This window comes from Oncorhynchus mykiss, chromosome 8, assembly GCF_013265735.2.
Source record: "Oncorhynchus mykiss isolate Arlee chromosome 8, USDA_OmykA_1.1, whole genome shotgun sequence".
NCBI classification, from domain to species: domain Eukaryota; kingdom Metazoa; phylum Chordata; class Actinopteri; order Salmoniformes; family Salmonidae; genus Oncorhynchus; species Oncorhynchus mykiss.
Genome location: NC_048572.1, coordinates 46,696,176 through 46,722,009, shown reverse-complemented (window position 1 = coordinate 46,722,009; position 25,834 = coordinate 46,696,176). Strand labels below are relative to the sequence as shown.

The following is a 25,834-nucleotide window of genomic DNA, read 5'->3' as shown; positions in this document are numbered from 1 at the left end:
ACTAAGACCCTTGCGATATGCTTAGAGAAGGCACTACCTAATATCGTACATGGTGACCAAGTAGGATTTATTAAGAACAGGACCTCAACTGATAATATGAGGAGGCTCTTACATCTCATGTGGTTAAACCGCTCAAACATAGTTCCTACCACTGCTGTCACCTTAGATGCTGGATTAATATGAAGATGTGTTCACCAAGGGATGTAGGAGGCTTGGCTTTACCAGATGTTAAATTGTACAATTTACCATTTGAAATGGCTAAATTGGCAAAGCATTGGGTAAAAGGGATGCTGGCTTGGATTGGATAACAATAGAACGAGAACTAAGTTATCCTTTCACCCCTGTTGATACTCTGTCACATAGTCCTACAGGGGAGAGGTCTGTTGAAACTCCCAAACCAAATTTGTTACACTCAAGTGGTGGGGAGAACAGTACACAATGTAGAATTTCACATCTAAGGGTACTCATCTTTGTGGCACAATCCTAGGCTACTGATGGGAAAGAAGTCTGTGTACTGGAAACAGTGGCTAATGAAAATAATTCATACTATAGGTAATCTGTACAATGAAGATGTTTTAAAGTCATACTTTTGGTACAAAAATATGTGGGAGACGAGGGACATTTCTGGAAATATTCACAATGGAGGGAGTGTTTGTTAAACGGCTATCAACAAAATCCAGGAAAGAACCCAAAAGCTGAATATTTGGAATTACCCAAATATAAAGCAGATGTTTTTTTACTCAATATTTAGTCATCTGCTGAGTAAAGACTAAAAACCTCTCAACAATATGGAAATTGACCTTAAGTGTGTTGATACCTGGTTGAAGGTTTTGTCCAGCTCAGGGAGGAACATAAGGGAAGCCAGGGGGAAACTTACTCAATATAAGATACTACATAGGTTTTATTGGACTCCAACAAGGCTTCATAAGATGGGGCTTGACCAACATACGTATCTGTGTTGGAAATGCCAAAAAGACACTGGGCCATTTTTACATGCAATATGACAATGTACATTAGTGCTACCTTTCTGGAAGGATGTTTTTTAAATATCTGGAGGAATGGTTGGGGTTAACAATTTCAGGTATACCAATGTCTCTTGGGCGATAGAACAGAGTTACCTAATGTAACAAATGATGAATTTGCACTGATCGCTGTTGTTATCGTTACATGCCACTCCTACTCTAAAACAGTGGATAGAATCAATGTTGGAGGTAGTATCTTATGAACAAATGCTTGATAGGATCACTGGTAGAAACGACAATTCTAGAAGCTGGTCGCATTTTATTTGTCATGTTGTTGTTTCTAAGACTGGGAGGTGATTAACCTATGCGTGTGAACCCATTTTAGTTTAGTATTTTAGCTTGTAAGATACTATTTGACTGATTATATGTGATATGTTGGAGGTGTTTGTCACGCCCTGACCATAGTTTACTTTGTATTTTCTATGTTTTGATTGGTCAGGGTGTGATCTGAGTGGGCATTCTATGTTACATGTCTAGTTTGTCTAGTTCTATGTTCGGCCTGATATGGTTCTCAATCAGAGGCAGGTGTTCGTCATTGTCTCTGATTGGGAACCATATTTAGGTAGCCTGGGTTTCACTGTGTGTTGGTGGGTGATTGTCCTTAGTGTCCTGATGTCATTGTTCCTGTCTATGTGTTTTTCACCAGATAGGCTGTTTAGGTTTTCGTTACGTTCATCACGTTCTTTATTTTGTAGTGTTTGCATTGATTCGTGTTTTACGTTTGTTCATTAAAACATGGATCGCAATCTACACGCTGCATTTTGGTCCGACTCTCCTTCACATAAAGAAAACCGTTACAGAATCACCCACCACCAATGGACCAAGCAGCGTGTCAACAGGCAGCAACAGCAGCGTAAAGAGGAATGGACATGGGAGGACGTTTTAGATGGCAAGGGCTGTTACACTTGGGAGGAGATACTGGCTGGAAGAGATCGCCTCCCATGGGAACAGGTGGAGGCACTTAGGAGAGCAGAGGCAGCCGGAGAGAGGAGCCGGCGATATGAGGGAACACGGCTGGCAAGGAAGCCCGAGAGGCAGCCCCAAAAATGTCTTGGGGGGGGGCTAACAGGGAGTATGGCTACGCCAGGTAGGAGACCTGGGCAGACTCCCTGTGCTTACCGGGGGGCTAGAGAGACCGGACAGACACCGTGTTATGCAGTGGTGCGCACGGTGTCTCCAGTGCGGGTGCATAGCCCGGTGCGGTATATTCCAGCTCCGCGTGTCTGCCGGGCTAGATTGAGCGTCGAGCCTAATGCCATGAAGCCGGCTCTACGCAGCTGGTCCCCAGTGCGTCTCCTTGGGCCGGCTTACATGGCACCAGCCTTGCGCTCGGTGTCTCCGGTTCGCCTGCATAGCCCAGTGCGGGCTATTCCACCTCGCCGCACTGGCAGGGCGACCGTGAGCATTCAACCAGGTAAGGTTGGGCAGGCTCGGTGCTCAAGAGCTCCAGTGCGCCTGCACGGTCCGGTTTTTCCAGTACCACCTCCACACCCCAGCCCTCCGGTAGCAGCTCCCCGCACCAGGCTTCCTGTGCGTGTCCTCGGCCCAGTACCACCAGTGCCAGCACCACGCATCAGGCCTACAGTGCGCCTCGCCTGTCCAGCGCTGTCGGAGCCCTCCTCTCCAGCGTTGTCGGAGTCTCCCGCCTGTTTAGCGCTGTTAGAGCCTTCCTTCTCTACAGCGCTGCCGGAGTCTCCCGCCTGTTCAGAACTGCCAGTTTGCAAAGAGCTGCCAGTTAGCATAGAGCTGCCAGTTAGCATAGAGCTGCCAGTTAGCATAGAGCTGCCAGTTAGCATAGAGCTGCCAGTCTGCAAGGAGCTGCCAGTCTGCAAGGAGCTGCCAGTCTGCAAGGAGCTGCCAGTCTGCAAGGAGCTGCCAGTCTGCATAGAGCTGCCAGTCTGCAAGGAGCTGCCAGTCTGCAAGGAGCCGCCAGAGCTGCCTGTCTGCAGGATGCCGCCAAAGCTGCCAGTCTGCAAGGAGCCGCCAGAGCTGCCAGTCTGCAAGGAGCCGCCAGAGCTGCCAGTTAGCATGGAGCAGCCAGGGCCGCCAGTCAGTATGGAGCAGCCAGGGCCGCCAGTCAGCATGGAGCAGCCAGGGCCGCCAGTCAGCATGGAGCAGCCAGGGCCGCCAGTCAGCATGGAGCAGCCAGTCAGCATGGAGCAGCCAGAGCAGCCAGTCAGCATGGAGCAGCCAGAGCTGCCAGTCAGCATGGAGCAGCCAGTCAGCATGGAGCAGCCAGGGCCGCCAGTCAGCATGGAGCAGCCAGGGCCGCCAGTCAGCATGGAGCAGCCAGGGCCGCCAGTCAGCATGGAGCAGCCAGGGCCGCCAGTCAGCATGGAGCAGCCAGTCAGCATGGAGCAGCCAGAGCAGCCAGTCAGCATGGAGCAGCCAGAGCTGCCAGTCAGCATGGAGCAGCCAGTCAGCATGGAGCAGCCAGAGCTGCCAGTCAGCATGGAGCAGCCAGTCAGCATGGAGCAGCCAGAGCTGCCAGTCATCATGGAGCAGCCAGTCAGCATGGAGCAGCCAGAGCTGCCAGTTGACCAGACTCTTCCAGATCTGCCAGTCGTCCAGACTCTTCCAGATCTGCCAGTCGTCCAGACTCTTCCAGATCTGCCAGTCGTCCAGACTCTTCCAGATCTGCCAGTCGTCCAGACTCTTCCAGATCTGCCAGTCGTCCAGACTCTTCCAGATCTGCCAGTCGACCAGACTCTTCCAGATCTGCCAGTCGACCAGACTCTTCCAGATCTGCCAGTCGACCAGACTCTTCCAGATCTGCCAGTCGACCAGACTCTTCCAGATCTGCCAGTCGACCAGACTCTTCCAGATCTGCCAGTCGTCCAGACTCTCTCAGATCTGCCAGTCGTCCAGATTCTCCCAGATCTGCCAGTCGACCAGATTCTCCCAGATCCGCCAGTCGACCAGATTCTCCCAGATCCGCCAGTCGACCAGATTCTCCCAGATCCGCCAGTCGACCAGATTCTCCCAGATCCGCCAGTCGACCAGATTCTTCCAGATCTGCTAGTCGACCAGGATCTGCTGAAACCGCCAGCCAGCCAGGTTCTGGTAGTTTCTACTACCTGCCTGGGCTTCCTCTCAGTGCTGAGCTTCTTCTCAGTGCTGAGCTTCTTCTCAGTGCTGAGCTTCCTCTCAGTGCTGAGCTACCCATCTGTCCCGAGTTACCTCTGTCCCGAGCTGTCCCTCTGTCCCATGTTATCATTGTGGTGGGTAACCTATTTAGGGACGTTTAGGAGGGGGATTAAAACTGTCATGGAGTGGGGTCCACGTCCAGCGCCAGAGCCGCCACCGCGGACAGATGCCCACCCAGACCCTCCCCTATAGGTTCAGGTTTTGCGGCCGGAGTCCGCACCTTGGGGGGGGGGGGTACTGTCACGCCCTGACCATAGTTTACTTTGTATTTTCTATGTTTTGATTGGTCAGGGTGTGATCTGAGTGGGCATTCTATGTTACATGTCTAGTTTGTCTAGTTCTATGTTCGGCCTGATATGGTTCTCAATCAGAGGCAGGTGTTCGTCATTGTCTCTGATTGGGAACCATATTTAGGTAGCCTGGGTTTCACTGTGTGTTGGTGGGTGATTGTCCTTAGTGTCCTGATGTCATTGTTCTGTGTTAGGTTACACAAGTATAGGCTGTTTCGGTTTTCGTTAAGTTTATTGTTTTGGTAGTGTTTGTGTTTAGTGTGTTACTTCATTAAACATGGATTGCAATAGACACGCCGCATTTTGGTCCGACTCTCCTTCTCATCAAGAAAACCGTTACAGTGTTGGTCCATTTCTTCAACAGATGATCAGGTCTATATAATTATCAAACTTATATTGGTAGAAGAAAGGAAACAGACTCTTTGTTTAAGTATTTACAGTGCCTTGCGAAAGTATTCGGCCCCCTTGAACTTTGCGACCTTTTGCCACATTTCAGGCTTCAAACATAAAGATATAAAACTGTATTTTTTTTGTGAAGAATCAACAACAAGTGGGACACAATCATGAAGTGGAAAGACATTTATTGGATATTTCAAACTTTTTTAACAAATCAAAAACTGAAAAATTGGGCGTGCAAAATTATTCAGCCCCCTTAAGTTAATACTTTGTAGCACCACCTTTTGCTGCGATTACAGCTGTAAGTCGCTTGGGGTATGTCTCTATCAGTTTTGCACATCGAGAGACTGAAATTTTTTCCCATTCCTCCTTGCAAAACAGCTCGAGCTCAGTGAGGTTGGATGGAGAGCATTTGTTAACAGCAGTTTTCAGTTCTTTCCACAGATTCTCGATTGGATTCAGGTCTGGACTTTGACTTGGCCATTCTAACACCTGGATATGTTTATTTTTGAACCATTCCATTGTAGATTTTGCTTTATGTTTTGGATCATTGTCTTGTTGGAAGACAAATCTCCGTCCCAGTCTCAGGTCTTTTGCAGACTCCATCAGGTTTTCTTCCAGAATGGTCCTGTATTTGGCTCCATCCATCTTCCCATCAATTTTAACCATCTTCCCTGTCCCTGCTGAAGAAAAACAGGCCCAAACCATGATGCTGCCACCACCATGTTTGACAGTGGGGATGGTGTGTTCAGCTGTGTTGCTTTTACGCCAAACATAACGTTTTGCATTGTTGCCAAAAAGTTCAATTTTGGTTTCATCTGACCAGAGCACCTTCTTCCACATGTTTGGTGTGTCTCCCAGGTGGCTTGTGGCAAACTTTAAACAACACTTTTTATGGATATCTTTAAGAAATGGCTTTCTTCTTGCCACTCTTCCATAAAGGCCAGATTTGTGCAATATACTTGATTGTTGTCCTATGGACAGAGTCTCCCACCTCAGCTGTAGATCGATGCAGGTCATCCAGAGTGATCATGGGCCTCTTGGCTGCATCTCTGATCAGTCTTCTCCTTGTATGAGCTGAAGGTTTAGAGGGACGGCCAGGTCTTGGTAGATTTGCAGTGGTCTGATACTCCTTCCATTTCAATATTATCGCTTGCACAGTGCTCCTTGGGATGTTTAAAGCTTGGGAAATCGTTTTGTATCCAAATCCGGCTTTAAACTTCTTCATAACAGTATCTCGGACCTGCCTGGTGTGTTCCTTGTTCTTCGTGATGCTCTCTGCGCTTTTAACGGACCTCTGAGACTATCACAGTGCAGGTGCATTTATACGGAGACTTGATTAAACACAGGTGGATTGTATTTATCATCATTAGTCATTTAGGTCAACATTGGATCATTCAGAGATCCTCACTGAACTTCTGGAGAGAGTTTGCTGCACTGAAAGTAAAGGGGCTGAATAATTTTGCACGCCCAATTTTTCAGTTTTTGTTTGTTAAAAAAGTTTGAAATATCCAATAAATGTCGTTCCACTTCATGATTGTGTCCCACTTGTTGTTGATTCTTCACAAAAAAATACAGTTTTATATCTTTATGTTTGAAGCCTGAAATGTGGCAAAAGGTCGCAAAGTTCAAGGGGACCGAATACTTTCGCAAGGCACTGTAGATTATCCCTCAGTAATACAATTGTAGGCAGAAGTTGGTACAGAGTTCAGTATATGACTGGGGGGGGGGGGGGGGGGGGGGGGGCGAAGACCTGGGGAGAGAGCTAAGACATTCTGTAACTCATTTAGCCTCCCCAGTCCCCCTTGCATGACTTTCCCTGGCAACAACATTTTAATAAATATAACCTCTCCCTGACAGCAGCAACCATCTTGTCAGCAATTAAAAGCTCGGAAGTGGGTTTGACCGAAACTTGACCTTTCATCACAAGTGTAGGGTCATAACAAGGTGAACGAGTCTAAGCATCTTCTGACAGGAGGCTGTTCGCAGAAACTCAGATAGCCACGGTTTCCACCTTCTGATAGTGTCTGAAGGGGACAACACTCAAAACAGGTGTTACCACAGACCCAGAGGTCTCTGTACAGTTTATCATAACTCAATTTATTAACCCTTTAAAAGGTATGAGGCCTTGGTTTAACCCCTTCAGAGGATATGTCTGGATGTCATGCTCAATATTTTTATGCTGTACATTTAAAAAAAAAAAATGTGTTTGTGGAAAACAATATATCCAACTTTAATAACAAACCAAAAAACTAGCATTAGTTCAATCGTCTTGGGGTAACAGTTGGAATAATGGGGCAATTCGTAGTACAGTGCCTTTCTCATCCCTGGATTGATGTGCTTTTTCTAAACTATATCTCACGCTGGCTCCACAGTGTCTTAATCTATACAGCCTGTCTGACCCTAGTGCAGCTGTAAGCAAGTGGGTCGGATCTGTTCGCTAACAGTAGGCCTACAGTTGAAGTCGGAAGTTTACATACACCTTAGCCAAATACATTTAAACTCAGTTTTTTACAATTCCTGACATTTAATCCTAATAAAAATTCCCTGTCTTAGGTCAGTTAGGAACACCACTTAATTTTAAGAATGTGAAATGTCAGAATAATAGCAGAGTGATTTATTTCAGCGTTTATTTCTTTCATCACATTCCCAGTGGGTCAGAAGTTTACATACACTTAATTAGTATTTGGTAGCATTGCCTTTAAAATTGTGCAGGCCTCGGTGTAACGCTCATTCCTTTGATGATAAACACGAATCCGACCATCACCCCCAGAGAAGAGCACTTTTTGCCAGTCCTTTCTGGCCCAGCGACGGTGGGTTTGTGCCCATAGGCGATGCTATTGCTGGTGATGTCTGGTGAGGACCTGCCTTACAACAGGCCTACAAGCCCTGTGACCTTAATTTCCTACCTTCTGTAAGCTGTTAGTGTGTTAATGACCGTTCCACAGGTGCATGTTCATTCATTATTTATGGTTCATTGAACAAGCATGGGAAACAGTTTATCCTTTACAAACCCTCTACAATGAAGATCTGTGAAGTTATTTGGATTTTTACAAATTATCTTTGAAAGACAGGTTCCTGAAAAAGGGACGTGTCTTTTTTTGTCGAATTTAGTATATATTCTCAACAAATACACTACATATGCTTTTTGACTGAGTTCCGTATCAGGATATTTATGTGCATTTTGATATACTACATTTTCTGTTTATTTGAGTTTTGAGGACATGTTCAATAATTTGAAATATTATTGACATATAATTTGAAATATTATTGCCATATAATTCTTAGACATAAAGGCGCAAAACCGCAAGCTACAAGCACTGTAACTGTTAGCCTAGCAACAATAACCACTTTTTTTCTGCTGCAGAATTCAAACCGTCATTTTTTTACTTGGGCGCCACAAATGAGTGTGTAAATGCTGTGGTCGAACTGCCTCAAGGCCTCAACAAAAGTGAAGTAACTCAAGCATAATGATTATAAGAATCATCCACAAAAGGTGCGTTAGATTGCAAGCAATCCTCAGGAGATTGAGAATAGAAATAAGGGTCTGGGGGATGAGGAACATGAAGCATAAACATGCCTGGCATAGCCTTATGAAGTACACATTTGCCAGCTGCACAGAATGCACAAATGCAAATTAACAAAACGATCAGTGGGAGCAGTAATGGAACCAAAATGGAAAACAACTTAAATCCAAAATGTCCTAATTTATCTTTCAACCACCCAAACGGGAACCAGGAGTCTTCTCCTGTGGGGGTGTAGGTATCAGCCAACCGTGTTAATTCTTTCAAAATCTCTGTCAGAGGAGTCAAGGAGAAGCATAGCACATTCAGTCGGTGGAAATAGAATTTAGGGCCCTGCAGTATCCCCCCTCCTTATCCAGGATGTTGTCTAATGCCAGGCTATACCTGGCTGTAACAGCTTTAAGACTCTGAACATCAGTGGAAAGGAGGGCAAAACCAGCAATAGTCAAATTCATATGGGCCTGCATGGAGTAGGTGACGTTGTTAATCCAATCACCTACGACAATTGATCCAAACAACTCACTCCGAGGGTTTTTCAAAACGACTACATACGAACCACTTGGCGTGACTCGTCTACTCTGGTTTTGGACCATGTTTACCCATTGATTACTGGTTTTCAATTGGTTCTCCTGGATCTCTATTCCACTGAGCAGAGACTGCTGGTGCAGAATAAGAACAACCAAAAACATGTACCTTTTTAAAGGTTTACCCCAAGTTTTGTTTTTAACAATGTGAGCATAATGTTCATGTGTGACAACATCTGGGTCTGGTTGTGCACTCTTATCTGTTATGAGGGCTGTGACGTCTTCTGGCAGTGTGATAGGTGGTGCCACCCCTGGTGCTCCTGGACCTTCACTGCTGTGGGTGTTGCTGAGATGACCTGTTATGGGCCCATCCATCTGGGGTGGTTCCATGTTTGTTTGTGGACCTTCAGCTTGATCCACTCTCCAACGTCAACAGGCAGGCTGTCTGGGTCGCCCTGTTCTTGAACTTCCTGGGCCTTCCTGTGTTGGGAATACAAAGACATAACAGCATGGATTAGTTCCTTCATATATTTACTCAAATCATCATCCAGTGTAGTCAGGTCAGTCAGTTTTGGAGTCATTGGTCTGTGTAAAGGAACGTTCATTGGATGGTCAGATAAGCGCTCATGTGGGCTAAGCCCTGTTCTGCGGTTTATGCTATTGTGCTTTTTCATCAAGACTAAGGAGAGACACTCTACCCATGACTGCCCTGTGGAGTGACATGCTTTGGCAAGCCCCCCTTTTATGGTTTGATTAGCTCTTAAAGTAATCCCATTACTTTGTGGTTGGTAGATACAAACAAACTCTTGGTAGATGACAAACTCCCCAATTGGGCAGCCACCTGTGCAACCACATCTCCTGTGAAATGGGTGTCATTGTCTGCAGAAATAATTTCTGGTCAAATCTAGGGATGATTTCCCTTACCAGAAGTTTTGCTACCGTTTTGGCATCACAGTGCACGGTTGGAAATGCTTCAACCCACCTGGTAAGCAGTCAATTATTACCTGGCAGTATCTCTTTCTTTCCTTTAGTTCAGCCATGTCTATGAAATCCATAGCTAAATGGATGAATGGATGAATGGCCGGCCGGTGCTGGACATTTCCCTGGTTTCACGAGGGTACACTTACCAATGTTGTATTGCATGCATGTAGTACATTTATACATGTGTGTTTTGAAAATTCCAATCAGATTTGGACAAAACCAGGTGTCAGATATTAGTCTTACCATCTCCCCCTTGGCGCCTTGCCAAGCGACACTCAGAGGAGACGAGAGGTTTGCCAGAGAGGGACTGCCTCCAAAGGCCATCAGGGGCCCTAGAGCAGCCTCTAGACTCCCACAAAGGGTGATTAAGTGCATCCGTAGCCTGGTGTTGGTCCAGATCAGGGATTTCAGAATTACACAGGGTAGTAAGCATAACGGCATGAGTATGGCAGTGAGAAGCAGCATTCTTAGCAGCATCAGCAGCAGCATTACCTAAACTAATGCTATCAGTGTTGCCTGTGTGGGCACGGACCTTGAGAATAGCCAACTCAGCTGGAAGCAACATGGCCTCCATCAGGGATTCAATCTGTATACGGTTCTTGATAGGAGTACCAGACGCGTTAACAAAGTCCCTACCTTTCCAAACCCCTATCCAAGACAGGCAAACACCAATGGTGTATGCAGAGTCAGAATACATGTTAACCTTCAAATCACTACATAATTGACATGCTTCAGTAAGTGCCAACAGCTCAGCTTGTTGGGCAGAGCAATATTCAGGCATGGGCTGTTCAGTCAACAGTGACCTATCCAGTGAGACTATACCAAAACCTGCATGTTTCCTACCAGTGTCCTTATCAATAAAGGCAGAGACTTCAACAAAGAGAGCAACATCAGGGAGCTCACGAGGTTCATCATAAAGGTCAGGTCGTGCCTTTGAATCATGTTGGACTTGATCAGGAAAATGTCTACCCAGTAGGCTAACGGGAGTGGCTGGAGAGTTCAGAAAGGGAGCCTTAATTGTATTACCGTCCCCAGGTCAATTGTTGTATCTTCAGTCCAGTACAGCTTTTGAGATATCCCAGCGACTCCCATCGTCTTCACTGACTTAGATGTGAGTCCCAGGCCGAGGTGTTGGCCTGTAGATCCAATGCAGGAGGTGTGAGCGCCAGCGTCTATTAAAAATGATTCCTCTTGATCGTTGACCTTCAGAGTAATGATTGGTTCTTTGGTACCATCCGGGAATATGTACTGGTGACACTGGAGAAGGGGGTCAGGGCGTCCCTTTTGTTGATTATTTTGCGGTGGGAACCACGCCTGGTTTGTTGCAGGAGGTTGTTGGGGCCATCCATATTGTCTACCATTCAGAGTCTGGGGAAGAAACAGGTTGAGGCTGTCCAGTGTAGGCTGGTCTTCCACCTCTACCACCTTGCAAGTTCTCTCTGCCAGCATTCCCTCTCCATTGACCTTCCGCTCTGCTGCCAAAGTTGCTGCTGTGGTTGTTGTGGGCACATGTTTCTCATATGACCTGTCATTCCACAATTCCAGCACACCAGCAGTTGTCTAAGTGGTGCTAGGTATCGTTGTGGGTTCCCATATGGCTGAGGAGGGAACTGAGCTGCAGGTGGTTGAGGAAGTTGTGTTGGTGGTTGTTGTTACTTGATGGCTGAAGTTACAGCCACCGTCAGGTTGTTGGTCTTTCCTTTGTCCAGCTGGGCTAGCTGGGCCTTCTTGAGCTGTGTGTCAAGTCCAGCCTTTCTTGCTCTTTCCTCAGTCTTCCTTTATGTTACTTCCACTCATCGTTTTGTCTGTCTTCATCATTGCAATGTCGTCTGATTTTGTCAACAGCTTTATCCATTTCTCTCTGCACCTTCTTTTCTTGAGCTGCCATGAGGTCCTTTGCTGTGGTAACTCTAGGGTAGAGAGGTGTTGAGTGATCCCTGGCATCATTCCATATATCCCCTAGTTCTTGATACATTCTACCTGGTGGTGGGGGAGAGTTGTCAACTTGGTCTGGCAGGGGAATAGATTCCCGTGTCTCCGAATTCAGAAAAGTCAAGTCTCCAGTAAAGACAACCTTCCTGGTACCATCCGAATCCCCTCCTTGGCTCGGGGCTCTTCCTCCCTCTGGTCCTGGAGACCAAGCACCTGGAGCTACTAGTTTGTTTGGGAGTAGTGGATACATTCTTTTAAACCTATCTCCGCAGCAGGGAGGGGGCGGTGGAACATATGGTAGGGGCGCTACACTCCAGAGGAAGCTTCTCTTTTTTAAGAGAGCCAGCGTCTTTAATCTCTGTCAATTCCTTTTTCAAACGGGTAGCTTTCTGTTGAGTCCAGAATAGGTTACCCTCAGTTTTTAACATTGCCAAAGCAGTCACGGTAAACAGGGTGGACTTATTTTCCTGTCTTCTTTTCACAATGTCCTGCACATGTTGATATTTGGTCTTGTTAAATGATCCATCCGTAGGCCATCTATATTCAAAAGCCTCTTTGGTCCACTCATGCCATTTCTTGAAAACCCAGGTTGTCTTTTTCCACAGTGGGGTATTTCCCAATTTAAAACTGTTGAGACAACTCTGAGCTCCCGTCAGCCATATCTCAAAAATGTTTTCCATTTCTTTTTAAATTAGACTCTGCGTGTAATGTAAAGATAAATGAACTGCAAAATATCCCTATATGTGCGTATAATCTACCCCTTACGTCGTGTAAGTGTGTTGAGAACATGGTGATAAGTAAATGATAATTGAATACCATGTAATGTATGGGTGGTGTAATATAAACATCCTCTATGGAGCAACCACGGAACAGTAAAAGGTTCAAGATGATTTATAACTGGTATAAATTTCGGTATAACCCCCACTACGATTCTGGTATCCCTGTGATAATGTTCTCCTTCCAAAGGAGAAACTACTACTTCGAAACTAGTTCCTTCTAAGATAACATGGGTCAGTAACACACGGGTAGGTGTATTTCCTAATACAACAGGGTGTATGCATTAAGGTTCATACCCCCACAGGCAACTCTTCGAGCGTCTGATCCGAATGTCCACTCAGTTAACTCAAATACACGGGCATTATATTGTTTATAATTAACTCCTGATTAAATGTCCCACCATCCAGTAATAACACACAGAAAATATCATAAACAGAACAATTACAAATTAAATTATTATAAGATATTTTAACTCTCAATTCTATCAAATATCGGTGTTTTATACTTGGATTTTATGCCCTATCACCAAGTCTCATCACAATAATCTCAACAATCAGTGTTTTATACTTGGAATTTGTGCCCTAAGTCCTATCACCAAATCTCATCTTCTTTGTCAAAGTCATTAACTTGTTATTTAACCTAGGAATGTATAACCTATTTCCACCTAGGCGGTCTGTGCTTCCTCTGAAGAATTTCACAACAATAGGTTCACACTTTCAATTATTTCATCATTACACAGAAATGTAGGTTTGTATAAATTTAACAGCGAGGTGCCACTACTTGCCAGAATGACTCATTAACCACAATGTGCTATAGCAAACTTACAGACTTTAGATATAACATGCGTCTGCTTACCTTATAATTTTGTAGCTCTTGCACGTGGATCAATGGTCAGTCTAGCGAAGTGGTCACTCGATCCTGGAAAGCTCACCAAAGTGTTGGTCAATTTCTTCAACAGATGATTAGGTCTATATAATTTACAAACTTATATATATATATTTGTAGTAGAAAGTAAACACTGACTCTTTGTTTAATAAGTATTAAGATATCCTTTAGTAATACAATTATAGGCAGAAGTTGGTACAGAGTACAGTATATGATTCTCTCCCCAGGTTCTGCAGTGTCTAAGACATCCTGTACTCATATAGCCTCCCCAGTCCCCCTTGCGTGACTTTCCCTGGCAACAACATTTTAATAAATCTAACCTCTCCCTGACAGCAGCAACCATCTTGTCAGCAATTAAAAGTTCAGAAGTGGGTTTGACCGAAACATGACTTTTCATCACAAGAATAGGGTCATAACAAGGTGAACGAGTCTAAGCATCTTCTGACAGGAGGCTGTTTTCATCAGGCCTGCGGCAGCCTTGTGTTCTCAGGGAAACAGTCGTGTTCGCAGAAACTCAGATAGCCACGGTTTCCGCCTTCTGATAGTGTCTGAAGGGGACAACACTCAAAACAGATGTTACCACACACCCAGAGGTCTCCTTACAGTTTATCACAATTTAACACAATTTATTAAACCTTTAAAAGGTATGAGGCCTTGGTTTAACCCCTTCAGAGGATATGTCTGGATGTCATGCTCAATATTGTTATGCTGTATGTTGTTTTTAAAAAATGTGTTTGTGGAAAAAATATATACAACTTTAATAACAAACCAAAAAACTAGCATTAGTTCAATCGTCTTGGGGTAGTTGGAATAATGGGGCAATTCGTAGAACAGTGCATTTCTCATCCCTGGATTTATGTACTTTTTCCAAACTATATCTCACGCTGGCTCCACAGTGTCTTAATCTATACAGGAAGCCTGTCTGACCCTATTGCAGCTGTAAGCAAGTGGCTCGGATCTGTTGGCTAACAATACGGCTACATAGTATATTTTCTCAACAAATACAATGCATATGCTCTTGACTGAGGTCCGTATCAGGATCTTGATATGCGTTTTGATTTACATTGTCTGTTTATTTGAGTTTTGAGGACATGCTCAATACTTTGTTATATATTAAATCCATATAATTCATAAAGGTGCAAACCGCAAGCTACAAGCACTGTAACTGGTAGCCTAGCAACAAGAACCACTTTTTTTCTGCTGCAGAATACAAACCGTCATTTTCTTTATTTGGGCGCCACAAATGAGTGTGTAAATGCTGTGGTCGAACTGACAACTGGAAAAACAAAGTGAGAAACTATTCAGAAAATACCTCAAAGCAGTTAAAGTGAGTAGCTAATTTGAGATGTTTTATTTATCTTATTAACTCGAAACAAGAACGTTAGCTAATTTGGCCAGTAGCCAGCAGGTCTAACTTAGCTAGCTAGGCTTGATAGGGTGACTTCAGGCTGTTGTGAGAGTCCAGCTTGCTTAGCGAGTACCGCTTCCCCCTGATTCAGCTTATACAGAGACTCAAACTCGGGACCTCTGCTTTAAAAACACACGTGACCGTCCTCCTGTACCATACCATCCCATCACGCCATTTAAAAAAGGCTTCTTCAATAGCGCAAGGGGTCACACTTCAGGCTGAGGAGTGAGTTTCACAGATCCCAATCTGCTACACTAATACAAGTCTGCATAATCCTGCAAGGTTAATCATCAAAAGAGAATTTTTTGGTGACCCAGGCTTATGTGATGAGAAACTGAAGATTGGTTTGTTTCAAGTACTCATTATAAGGGTAACGTGACTGGGTTAAGACTTTGTTAGCCTACTGAGCTAAAGCCTAGGCATTGGTTATGTTACTTTGATTGGTCTCTTCGAGGAAGACGTCAAAGGGGGGTGAAGTGTAACACAGGTGGTCCGGGGACCACATTTGCGTGATAACTAACATTTCAGAGACAAGTTACATTGTCTGCACGCCCAATTTTTCAGTTTTTGATTTGTTAAAAAAGTTTGAAATATCCAATAAATGTCGTTCCACTTCATGATTGTGTCCCACTTGTTGTTGATTCTTCACAAAAAAATACAGTTTTATATCTTTATGTTTGAAGCCTGAAATGTGGCAAAAGGTCACAAAGTTCAAGGGGGCCGAATACTTTCGGAAGGCACTGTACATTCACCATGCTACATTGGCTTCAGAAAACACCAGAAACCTGCTTAACATAGTGTTTGATTCTCTTTTCTCTTTTACCATTTCTTGCTGGCAAGGTACAGTACCAAGATGTTGTCTCTGGTTTTGAATCTGAAATTAGAGAACTGAAATTAAGAACTGAACGCATCTGAGAAGTTGAATATATTAAACTTTGGTAAACTTGAAATTATGGTTTTTAACTTGATACACAGACAATGAATGCAATAGTTACCATATTGAAACTGAATATATAAAGAACAGTAAAGGGGCCTCCTGATGTGGCGCAGCAGTCTAAGAGGCGTCACTACAGACCCGGGTTCGATCCCACGCTGTGTTGCAGCTAGCCGCGACTGGGAGACCGCACATGAGGCAGCGCACAATTGGCCCAGCGTCTTGCGGCTGAGATGTCCTTGTCCCATCGCACTCTAGAGCATCCTGTGGCGGGCCGGGCGCATGCACGCTGACTTCGGTCGCAAGCTATACAGTGTTTCCTCCGAAATATTGGTGCGGCTGACTTCCGGGTTAAGTAAGCAGTGTATCAAGAAGCAGTGCGGCTTGGCAGGGCCGTGTTTCGAACTTCAGGGCCGCGTCTCGACCTTCGCTTCGTTGCAGCGATGGGACTAGACTGTAACTACCACTTGGATATCCACGAAAAAGGGGAGGTTAGCATTTTTTTTGTGGGGGGGGGGGTAACTTTCTCACTCATAATTATTCACAATTCAGGATTATTTGTAATCATGGTAGCATCCACATTACTGTGTCCCAATACTTTTGGCTCTCATGGTAAGTCTAAATAAACAAAACACTCCAGTGATAACAACTAACTTTTTCATTTGAAAACTGCTGTTCAGATCTTTACCAAAACTATGGTGGGGTTTCACTTTATCTTTTGAACTGCAGATTGCCTCTTTAATGTGTAGGTTGATTCCTTGTTCACTAACGATATTTTGACACTATTTAATTCCAGTACACCAGAGGACACTTTGGAAATACATGGAGGACAAAGACATGGGTGTTCGGAAATGTTGGCGATCCGGTGCAACTCCAGTCGTCACAATCCCTCGGCTTGTGAAGAGGAGGAACAAGGAGACCCTGGTTGCTGTCATCAAGAAGCATGTGAAGCGTTAGATTATGGTAGTCAGTGACAAGTGGAGAGCCTTTGCAGGTTTCTCAAAGGAGGACTACAGGTCAACCACAGTCAGAATTATGTAGACCCACTTACAGGTCTGCACACTCAGAATATTGAGAGGGCGTGGCAGATTTACAAGAAGGAAGTGTGGCATGGAAACCGGTCAGAGAAGTCCCTAAAGAGGAAGCTCTGCTTCATAGAGTGGATACACGTTGGGGCAGGAGACACAAACATGGAGTCCTTGGTAGACTTTTCAAGGACATAAGGAATGTTTAAAACTGAGGTTGTGATGGTTTTGACCATTTGAAACGCAAAACTTGTGCATCACCCATGTGCAGCACACACCATACACATACACAAACGCTCTATGGGTCACCATAAACGCACCGTTCTTATACTGGTCGTTCAGTACAGTTTCCTTTTAATTATACATTGCACACTACTCTGTCAAACTGAACACACCCCTGGCAACGTTATGCATGGTGGGTGATAATCAAGTAAAGGTCACAGAGATGAAGAGAAAGGGGGAGCTACTTCCCCTTCAACTAAGATGAGGAAAAACATGTTTTCCTTGTTGCAGGAAGACTGTACTTTGTTACATTCGATAGAAAGAAAAACGTACCTGAGTTTTTCCCCAAATTGAATTCAACTTCCCTGGTGCTGCAATGTCTCTCTCTTTGACTCACTCTCCTCGAGCAATGGCCCAACATGCACTGGCAGCCTTTAGCAATTAGGCCAAAAATGTTGATAGACCTAAAACATAAAACATTAAGAAAACTAATATTCAGTTGCATTCCCCCTTTTCCCGTCAGATCACCCTCAGTTCATCAGGGTGTCAAGTTGGAGTCAACTCTACAAGGTGTCAAGCGTTCCACAGGGATGCTGGCTCATGTTGACTCCAATGCTTCCCACAGTTGTGTTAAATTGGCTTGACATTGGCTGGATGTCCTTTTGTTGGTGGTCCATTCTAGATACACACAGGAAACTGTTGAGCGTAAAAAAACAAGCGTTGGAGTTCTTGACACAAACCAGTGTGCCTGGCACCTACTACCATACCTTGTTCAAAGGAACTTAAATCTGTTGTCTTGCCCATCCACCCTCTGAATGGCACACATACACAATCCATGTTTCAATTGTCTCAATTTGTACACTCAATGTATATTGTCCCATAAAATAAACTGTACTCTTAATTTTTGCAATTCCTAGTGGTGACCCCACTGCAAATCCGACTTTGAATACCTCTGCTGTAAGCAGTCTATGGACAAGGTATAACAGCAATCCGTGCTTCGGTTTAGTTTCTCTGACACTGTTTCCACATGCTAATGTTTTAGCATTTGTGGCTCAAATCACATTCAAGTCATTGGAACGATATTGGCTTTCACGCATCATGTCCAAATCATTCGAAAGTATCTAAAATCGATTGTGAAGCTCAACAAAGTCACTGAGATAATTTGAACATTATGCGTGAAAAATGCTAGTATCGGTGCCATGCCTTGAATGGTATTTGTGCTATAAAGGCTAAAGCATTAGCATGTGGAAACAGTGCCGCTAAGGAAACTAAACCAAAGCACGGATTGCTGTCCATATACGGCTTACAATGAAAGGAAACCAATATGTAACTGATATGCAGTTGAAATGCTGCTGATAGTCTACAGATGGTTTGTTGAGCATCTATAGATGGAATATCCAAATAAAGTGTTACCGAATAGATCAACTAAGTGGAAGTGGGAGGAGAATACTCAAGTAATAGGTTTGGGAAACACTGCTCTATCCCTTTGATGTTTGCAGATCTGTAAGAAGTAAACAATATGGTAGAAGTCCTACCACTACACGGTCTGCTTATACTTATCCAGACAACTCAGATCTGCAAGCATGGAAGGGTTATAGGGTCAGGGGGATGGATATAATTAGAATAGGTTGTCTCACAAGTCTTTTGTATGCATTACATGTTCTCCTAGAAAGTGTTACCCAAGTTGTTAATTCAGCAGTAACACAACTACATTTATGACTACACAGAAATTACCTTCTGTTTGTGTGTCTCCTCAGTTCTATCCTCAGCCCTTGACCTGGTGGACCTGAGCGAGCCCAGTGAACGCAGTAGCAGGAAGGTCAGCGTCAGGGAGCGTCCGAGCCCCTTGGGGCCCCGTAAGGGAAATTCTAAAAACAGCCCACGGAGAGGGAATAGACGAGATGAGACAGAGCTCATCCATGTGGAGGTGGAGCGCTCATCGAGTGCTCGCACCACACGAGCCCCCGAGAGGGTCTCCCTAGAGTCAGGTATTGACTGCAAGATGTGTGTGTTTGGATTGAGGGGGGGTGGGTGAATGTTTTGTGCATGGGGGGGTTGTGTGTTTGAGTGTTACAACATGCAGTTGTCTTCATACTGTGTACCTACAGCAATATCATTAGACATTCATATTGGGAGGACACTTACAGTGCCTTCAGAAAGTATTCACACCCCTTGAATTTTTCAACATTTTGTTGTTACAAAGTAGGTTTAAAATGGATTTAATTGTCATTTTTTGTCAATGATCTACAGTGAGGGAAAAAAGTATTTGATCCCCTGCTGATTTTGTACGTTTGCCCACTGACAAAGAAATTATCCGTCTATAATTTTAATGGTAGGTTTATTTGAACAGTGAGAGACAGAATAACAACAAAAAACATCCAGAAAAATGCATGTCAAAAATGTTATAAATTGATTTGCATTTTAATGAGGGAAATAAGTATTTGACCCCTCTACAAAACACGACTTAGTACTTGGTGGCAAAACCCTTGTTGGCAATCAGAGGTCAGACATTTCTTGTAGTTAGCCACCAGGTTTGCAAACATCTCAGGAGGGATTTTGTCCCACTCCTCTTTGCAGATCTTCTCCAAGTCATTAAGGTTTTGAGGCTGATATTTGGGAACTCGAACCTTCAGCTCCCTCCACAGATTTTCTATGGGATTAAGGTCTGGAGACTGGCTAGGCCACTCCAGGCCCTAATGTGCTTCTTCTTGAGCCACTCCTTTGTTGCCTTGGCCGTGTGTTTTGGGTCATTGTCATGCTGGAATACCCATCCACGACCCATTTTCAATGCCCTGGCTGAGGGAAAGAGGTTCTCACCCAAGATTTGACGGTACATGGCCCCGTCCATCGTCCCTTTGATGCGGTGAAGTGGTCCTGTCCCCTTAGCAGAAAAACACCCTCAAAGCATAATGTTTCCACCTCCATGTTCAACGGTGGGGGATGGTGTTCTTGGGGTTATTGGCAGCATTCCTCCTCCTCCAAACACGGCAAGTTGAGTTGATGCCAAAGAGCTCCATTTTGGTCTCATCTGACCACAACACTTTCACCCAGTTGTCCTCTGAATCATTCAGATGTTCATTGGCAAACTTCAGAAGGGCATGTATATGTGTGTTCTTGAGCAGGGGGACCTTGCGGGTGCTGCAGGATTTCAGTCCTTCACGGCGTATTGTGTTACCAATGGTTTTCTTGGTGACTATGGTCCCAGCTGCCTCGAGATCATTGACAAGATCCTCCCGTGTAGTTCTGAGCTGATTCCTCACCGTTCTTAGGATCATTGCAACTCCACGAGGTGAGATCTTGCATGGAGCCCCAGGCCAAGGGAGATTCACAGTTATTTTGTGTTTCTTACATTTGCGAATAATCGCACCAACTGTTGTCACCTTCTCACCAAGCTGCTTGGCGATGGTCTTGTAGCCCATTCCAGCCTTGTGTAGGTCTACAATCTTGTCCCTGACATCCTTGGAGAATTTCTTTCCACATTCTTTGCAATTTTACTTTAGTGCCTTATTGCAAACAGGATGCATGTTTTGGAATATTTTATTATGTACAGGCTTCTTTCTTTTCACTCTGTGGAGTAACAACAGTGTTTTCTCCTTATCACAGCCATTAAACTCTATACATTGGCCTCATGGTGAAATCCTTGAATGGTTTCCTTCCTCTAGGGCAACTTAGTTAGGAAAGACGCCTGTATCTTTGTAGTGACTGGGAGTATTGATACACCATCCAAAGTGTAATTAATAACTTCACCATGCCCAAAGTGATATTCAATGTCTTTGCGAGGCATTGGAAAACCTCCCTGGTCTTTGTGGTTGAATCTGTGTTTGAAATTTACTGTTTGACTGAGGGACCTTACAAATAATTGTACGTGTGGGGTACAGAGATTAGGTATTTGTTTAAGAATCATGTTAAACTCTGTTATTGTCCAGGCAACTTATGTTAATTGTTAAGCAAATGTTTACTCCTTAACTTATTTAGGCTTGCCATAACAAAGGGGTTGGATACTTATTGACTCAAGGCATTTTAGCTTTTCATTTTTAATGTGCTCAATTTTAAATTCAGACTGTGTAACAACAAAATGTGGAAACAGTCTAGGGGTGTAAATACTTTCTGAAGGCACTGAATGTGTTTAATAATAATAATGTGCTTTTCATGAGAAGGATACAAAAGGCATAACAATCTCTTCACTCCATTCCTATTACTGTTTTGGCTTAAATCCCTGTGTTCCAAATCACTGCTCAGAGCTACTTTAAAATAGGCCAGATTAAGGTTTCACTGGATTGACAAATTCCTTTCATGTGGAAATGTCAGTTTGCCAGTAAGTAATAAATTGGTCAATTGACCAGTGCAAAGCCTCAAGCCACACAGCTATCCTATTTTCTACATCATCATGGTACTGTCATTTGATTTATGCTGTGACATGATTAAATGCTGCTGCTGATTGATTGTAATCTCTGTTCTTAGCCTAATGTCTTATTTAGATGTCTCTATAACCACGTTTCCATCCACAGTTTTAAAGTCAATCAGTAAAGTCAATCAGTATAAAAAATAAAATCATGAAAGCTATGATGGAAACAGGTAGCTTCGGTAAAATTGTATAAATATTGACAGATCATTTGTTCATTCGACGTGGTGGGATCTTTTTATTTTGGTAAAATAAATTATGCGAGAAATGGAGTTGGAAACGCCTTTGTGCAAATATTGATATAATAACCATCAAATGGAAATAAACTTTGAGTCACGCAATGATATGGTGTGTGTGGTCCTCCTACTACGACTTGGGAAACCATGTAGTTTATTAGGCTACAGATGAAATAATTTATAATGAACTTCACAGGGTGGTGAAAGTGCACAGTGATCTTGATGCTCCTTTCTAATAAATATTGAGGGCCTTATTCTGGTGACATGATGATTGATGCTTGACTGCCACTTGACAAATAAAAATTATTCTTGCTCTTATCCATAATAATCATCATCAAGGACTAGCCTACTTGCACTGTATCTGCGAGCTGTTGGCTAGAGCGCAAGTGTCAAGACTAGAATCGGCACATTTGCTATTTAACGCAACAGTTTGAGACAAAACTATCGGTAGAGTTAAAAATGTGAGGGAAACACATTGAACTTTATTTGGTACAGGAAAACATAAGCAAAGAATTACATTTTGTGTGCACTATGTCATCACATACTGACTTTTATCCGCAACAAGTCTGTTTGGTGGGAAACACACCACTGGGGGGAAAATGAATGTAAACCTAGCTACTGACACTGACTGACCTAGGGGCAATTTTTCAAAACTTTCGTACACACAGATTTGATTGTAAATTGCGCATACAGCTAAATCCACACCAACCATTGTAATTTATAAATCTTGAACTTAACATCAAGATATGTGATTTACTTGGAATATGCTCTAGTATGGTTTGTGTGAAAATTTGCATCACTGTTATGTTCCTATTGTTGGATAGCACTATGCTAACAGTACTTTGTGGATAGCATTATGCAAACAGTTCTATGTTCTTGTCCATGTTGTTGGATAGCATTATGCTAACAGTTCTATGTTTCTGTCTATATCTTGTGGATAGCATTATGCTAACAGTTCTATGTTTCTGCCTATATCTTGTGGATAGCATTTTGCTAACAGTTCTACACCCTTTATTCCTTCTGCTCAGTCAGTTCCTCGTCTCCTTTGGAGAAATGGGAGGAAGTGAATCTTCACCCTGAAGGTGCCCTGAATGACAGCAGGAAGAGAAGATACGAAAAGAAGTGCACCTCACACCACTCCTCCAGTGAATTAATATGGTAAAGAAATGTTTATAAGCATTTAAAATGCTTTATTTGTTATTTAACCTTTTATTTAGCTAGGCAAGTCAGTTAAGAACAAATTCTTATTTACATTGACGGCCTACCATGGCTATACTTTCCACCTTGTCCACTTTAAACGTCAACATTAGAAATAGAGTTCAATCAATTATGTGTTATAAGTTACAGGAAACAAAACATAAAAAATGAAATATTACTAGAAATATGAATAGTGGTTGTGAACATATTTTTTTATTTTGTTGTACAACTGTAGTGTTAGAGTATATTGTAGAAGTATAATTTCCCTTCGATACCAGAAATGTTTACCCTTCTTTCTCCCCAGGTCAGCAGAGTTTAAAACAAATCCATCTGTGAAAAACTCATTTGAAGTCAATAGCAATGATGACGAGGACCACATATCAGCACTAAAGGTCTACAGAACCTCCATTAACATGTATACTAATAGAAAAGTATGTGAAGTTATGGTATGTTCCTTGAAAATAACCATATACAGGTCAAGTTTCATCACAAAGTGTGAGGATGTATTGAAAGCTATTTTAAATGATATATTGGTGTCTCCATTGCCTTCTGGGATTATGTGTGACCCCTCACACAGTTACAGGTGAGGGTGTTTTTGCTGATCTTGCATTTCTGTGTGTGTGTGCGTGTGTGTGTGTGTGTACGTACACATTTCTGTGTCCTACAGGACCCAGTACCCCAACAAGTGCGGCCCAGTCTCCGTCACCTCTTGGGCAGACATCATTCCCAGGAGGAGGAGTTTGTAAGGGCAAAGGCTGCTGTAGAGGTGAGAGATTAATACACACACACATAATCTAAGATATTTGTTTGCTGGAAGTAGTAGTTTGGTAATGGCTAAAACTTTAAAAACATCCTACACATCTGTTATCTACAAGTTTCCACATGCACAGGATACAACAGGTGTAAAACGGTACAGTGAAATACTTACCTTGAGAGCTCTTTCCGAACAATGCAGTAATAATATACGGTAGATAATAATAGGAAATAGAATAAAAAATGAAAGCAAAAACAAAAGCCATACAATAACTACAATGAGAGTTAAAGAAACACAAGAATGCAAGTTTGTATACAGTCCAGGTCAGTACCAGTACCTTATTCAATGTGCAGGGCTACTGGAGTGGTTGAGGTGGGTTTATACATAAAACGTGACTGGTAGTAGGATATACATGTAAACATGGCTGAAAAGGGACTGGTAGCAGGAATATATAAATACGTATGGTAATATGTGACCGACCGCCTCGATTCGTTCTTATGGTTGCTCGACTAAAGGTTTTGAGATTATGCTGCGGGATTTAGAGGTCATTTGTGGTTTGGTACGGTACCATGCATCACTGCTTCATTTCTGAAGCCCAGCGCAAGGGGGAGTTAGAACACTTATTATGATTTTGGGTCCCAAGGCGTTACTGTGTCTCTGACAATGAATGGGTGACATAAACCAAATAGAAATTGATAATTGTGCACGACTCTTCAAAATGTAATTTCAATTAACTGAATGATGAGGATGAAGGTGATTGAATTGAGAACAATAGTGTAATATCATACCCGCTTGCGCCATCGTGTGCAAATGTATTTTGTCCCCCCACATCAAATGCGATCACGAAACGCAGGTTGAAATATCAAAACAAACTCTGAATATTAATTTGGGGACAGGTCGGGAAAGCATTAAACATTTATGGCAATTTAGTTAGCTAGCTTGCAATTGCTAGCTAATTTGTCCTATTTAGCTAGCTTGCTGTTGCTAGTTAATTTGTTATGAACGTTGAGGTGTTATTTCTCTACTCTGACAATTAATCCACACATAAAACGGTCAACTGAATCGTTTCTAGTCATCTCTCCTCCTTCCAGGCTTTTTCTTCTTTGGACTTTATATGACGATTGGCAACTAACTTTCATAAGGTGTATTACCACCACTGACCTCAATCACCCACGTGGGTATAACCAATGAGGAGATGGCACATGGGTAAATGCTAAAAGCCAATGAGGAGATGGGAGAGGCAGGACTTGCTGCACGTTCTGTGCCACAAATAGAAGCAACTTCTATTTTAGCACCTGGCAACGCAGACGCATGCGACCCTGGGCGGCAGGGTAGCCTAGTGGTTAGAGCGTTGTACTAGTAACCGGAAGGTTGCAAGTTCAAACCCCCGAGCTGACAAGGTACAAATCTGTCATTCTGCCCCTGAACAGGCCGTTAACCCACTGTTCCTAGGCCGTCATTGAAAATAAGAATTTGTTTGACTTGCCTATTTGCCACCCAGCATGTAAGAATTGCTTTTCCTCTGTCCTGCACGTGCACACCCGGAAAAGCACACATTTTTTTGTTACTACTCATCAGTATTCATACTTACTAAAACTGTTGTTACACTAAGAAACAAAAAAATTCAATTATATTCCAGGATATTCTTAAAATATATGTATTGACTGAATAGAAGCAAGTGTCTGCTAAATGATTAAGTTGATGGCGCAGTTATATAGCATCGGCACATACATAAAGCTGAGTGACTCACTCATTCATGGCTTTGGATCAAAATAAATAAGTACCAACATTCTTTCTGATAGTCTTTAATAAAGAAACGTTTTGGTTATTCTGACCTGGACACCATGTATTATAGTCTCTAAAAGGAACATTTTACAACCGTTTCTTGCGCATATCATTTTCCATATGGATCCATAACAAATTACTATGGGAATAAATATCACTGAATGACAGAAATATTGGAACAAAGTAGGCTAAAGAAGGTAAACAAATTGTTGCTTACTGGAAAAACCTCTTTCAAAAATGAATGGAAGAGGCAAGTGGAAGGGGGAAAAGACAGCATTCAGAGGTCAAGACAGCACTGCTCTGAGACAAGCATGGGGACTGGTCTTGATAAATCAACAAGATGTTTATTTTCACTAAGTCTCCGTTTGGGTATTGGTTAGACTACAATTAGGG

General features: G+C 43.2%; 1 protein-coding gene and 1 long non-coding RNA gene across 6 annotated transcripts in view; one reads left to right on the top strand and one right to left on the bottom strand.

Annotated features, from left to right (window-relative positions):
• The window catches only part of pex5lb (peroxisomal biogenesis factor 5-like b), a 151,342-nt gene that overhangs the window by 81,160 nt on the left and 44,348 nt on the right, over positions 1-25,834 (top strand). For all 5 annotated transcript variants that reach the window (XM_036985505.1, XM_036985507.1, XM_036985508.1 and 2 more), the window contains 4 exons: positions 18,825-19,055; positions 22,734-22,863; positions 23,207-23,294; positions 23,570-23,668. In XM_036985505.1, the coding sequence (XP_036841400.1) occupies positions 18,825-19,055; positions 22,734-22,863; positions 23,207-23,294; positions 23,570-23,668 (548 nt within the window). The remainder of the gene's footprint in view (positions 1-18,824; positions 19,056-22,733; positions 22,864-23,206; positions 23,295-23,569; positions 23,669-25,834) is intronic.
• Positions 7,868-17,751, bottom strand: LOC118965520. Its single transcript, XR_005052882.1, has 3 exons — positions 17,401-17,751; positions 13,449-15,760; positions 7,868-9,383 (listed from the first exon to the last, which is right to left on the bottom strand). It is a non-coding gene; the product is annotated as an uncharacterized LOC118965520 (long non-coding RNA).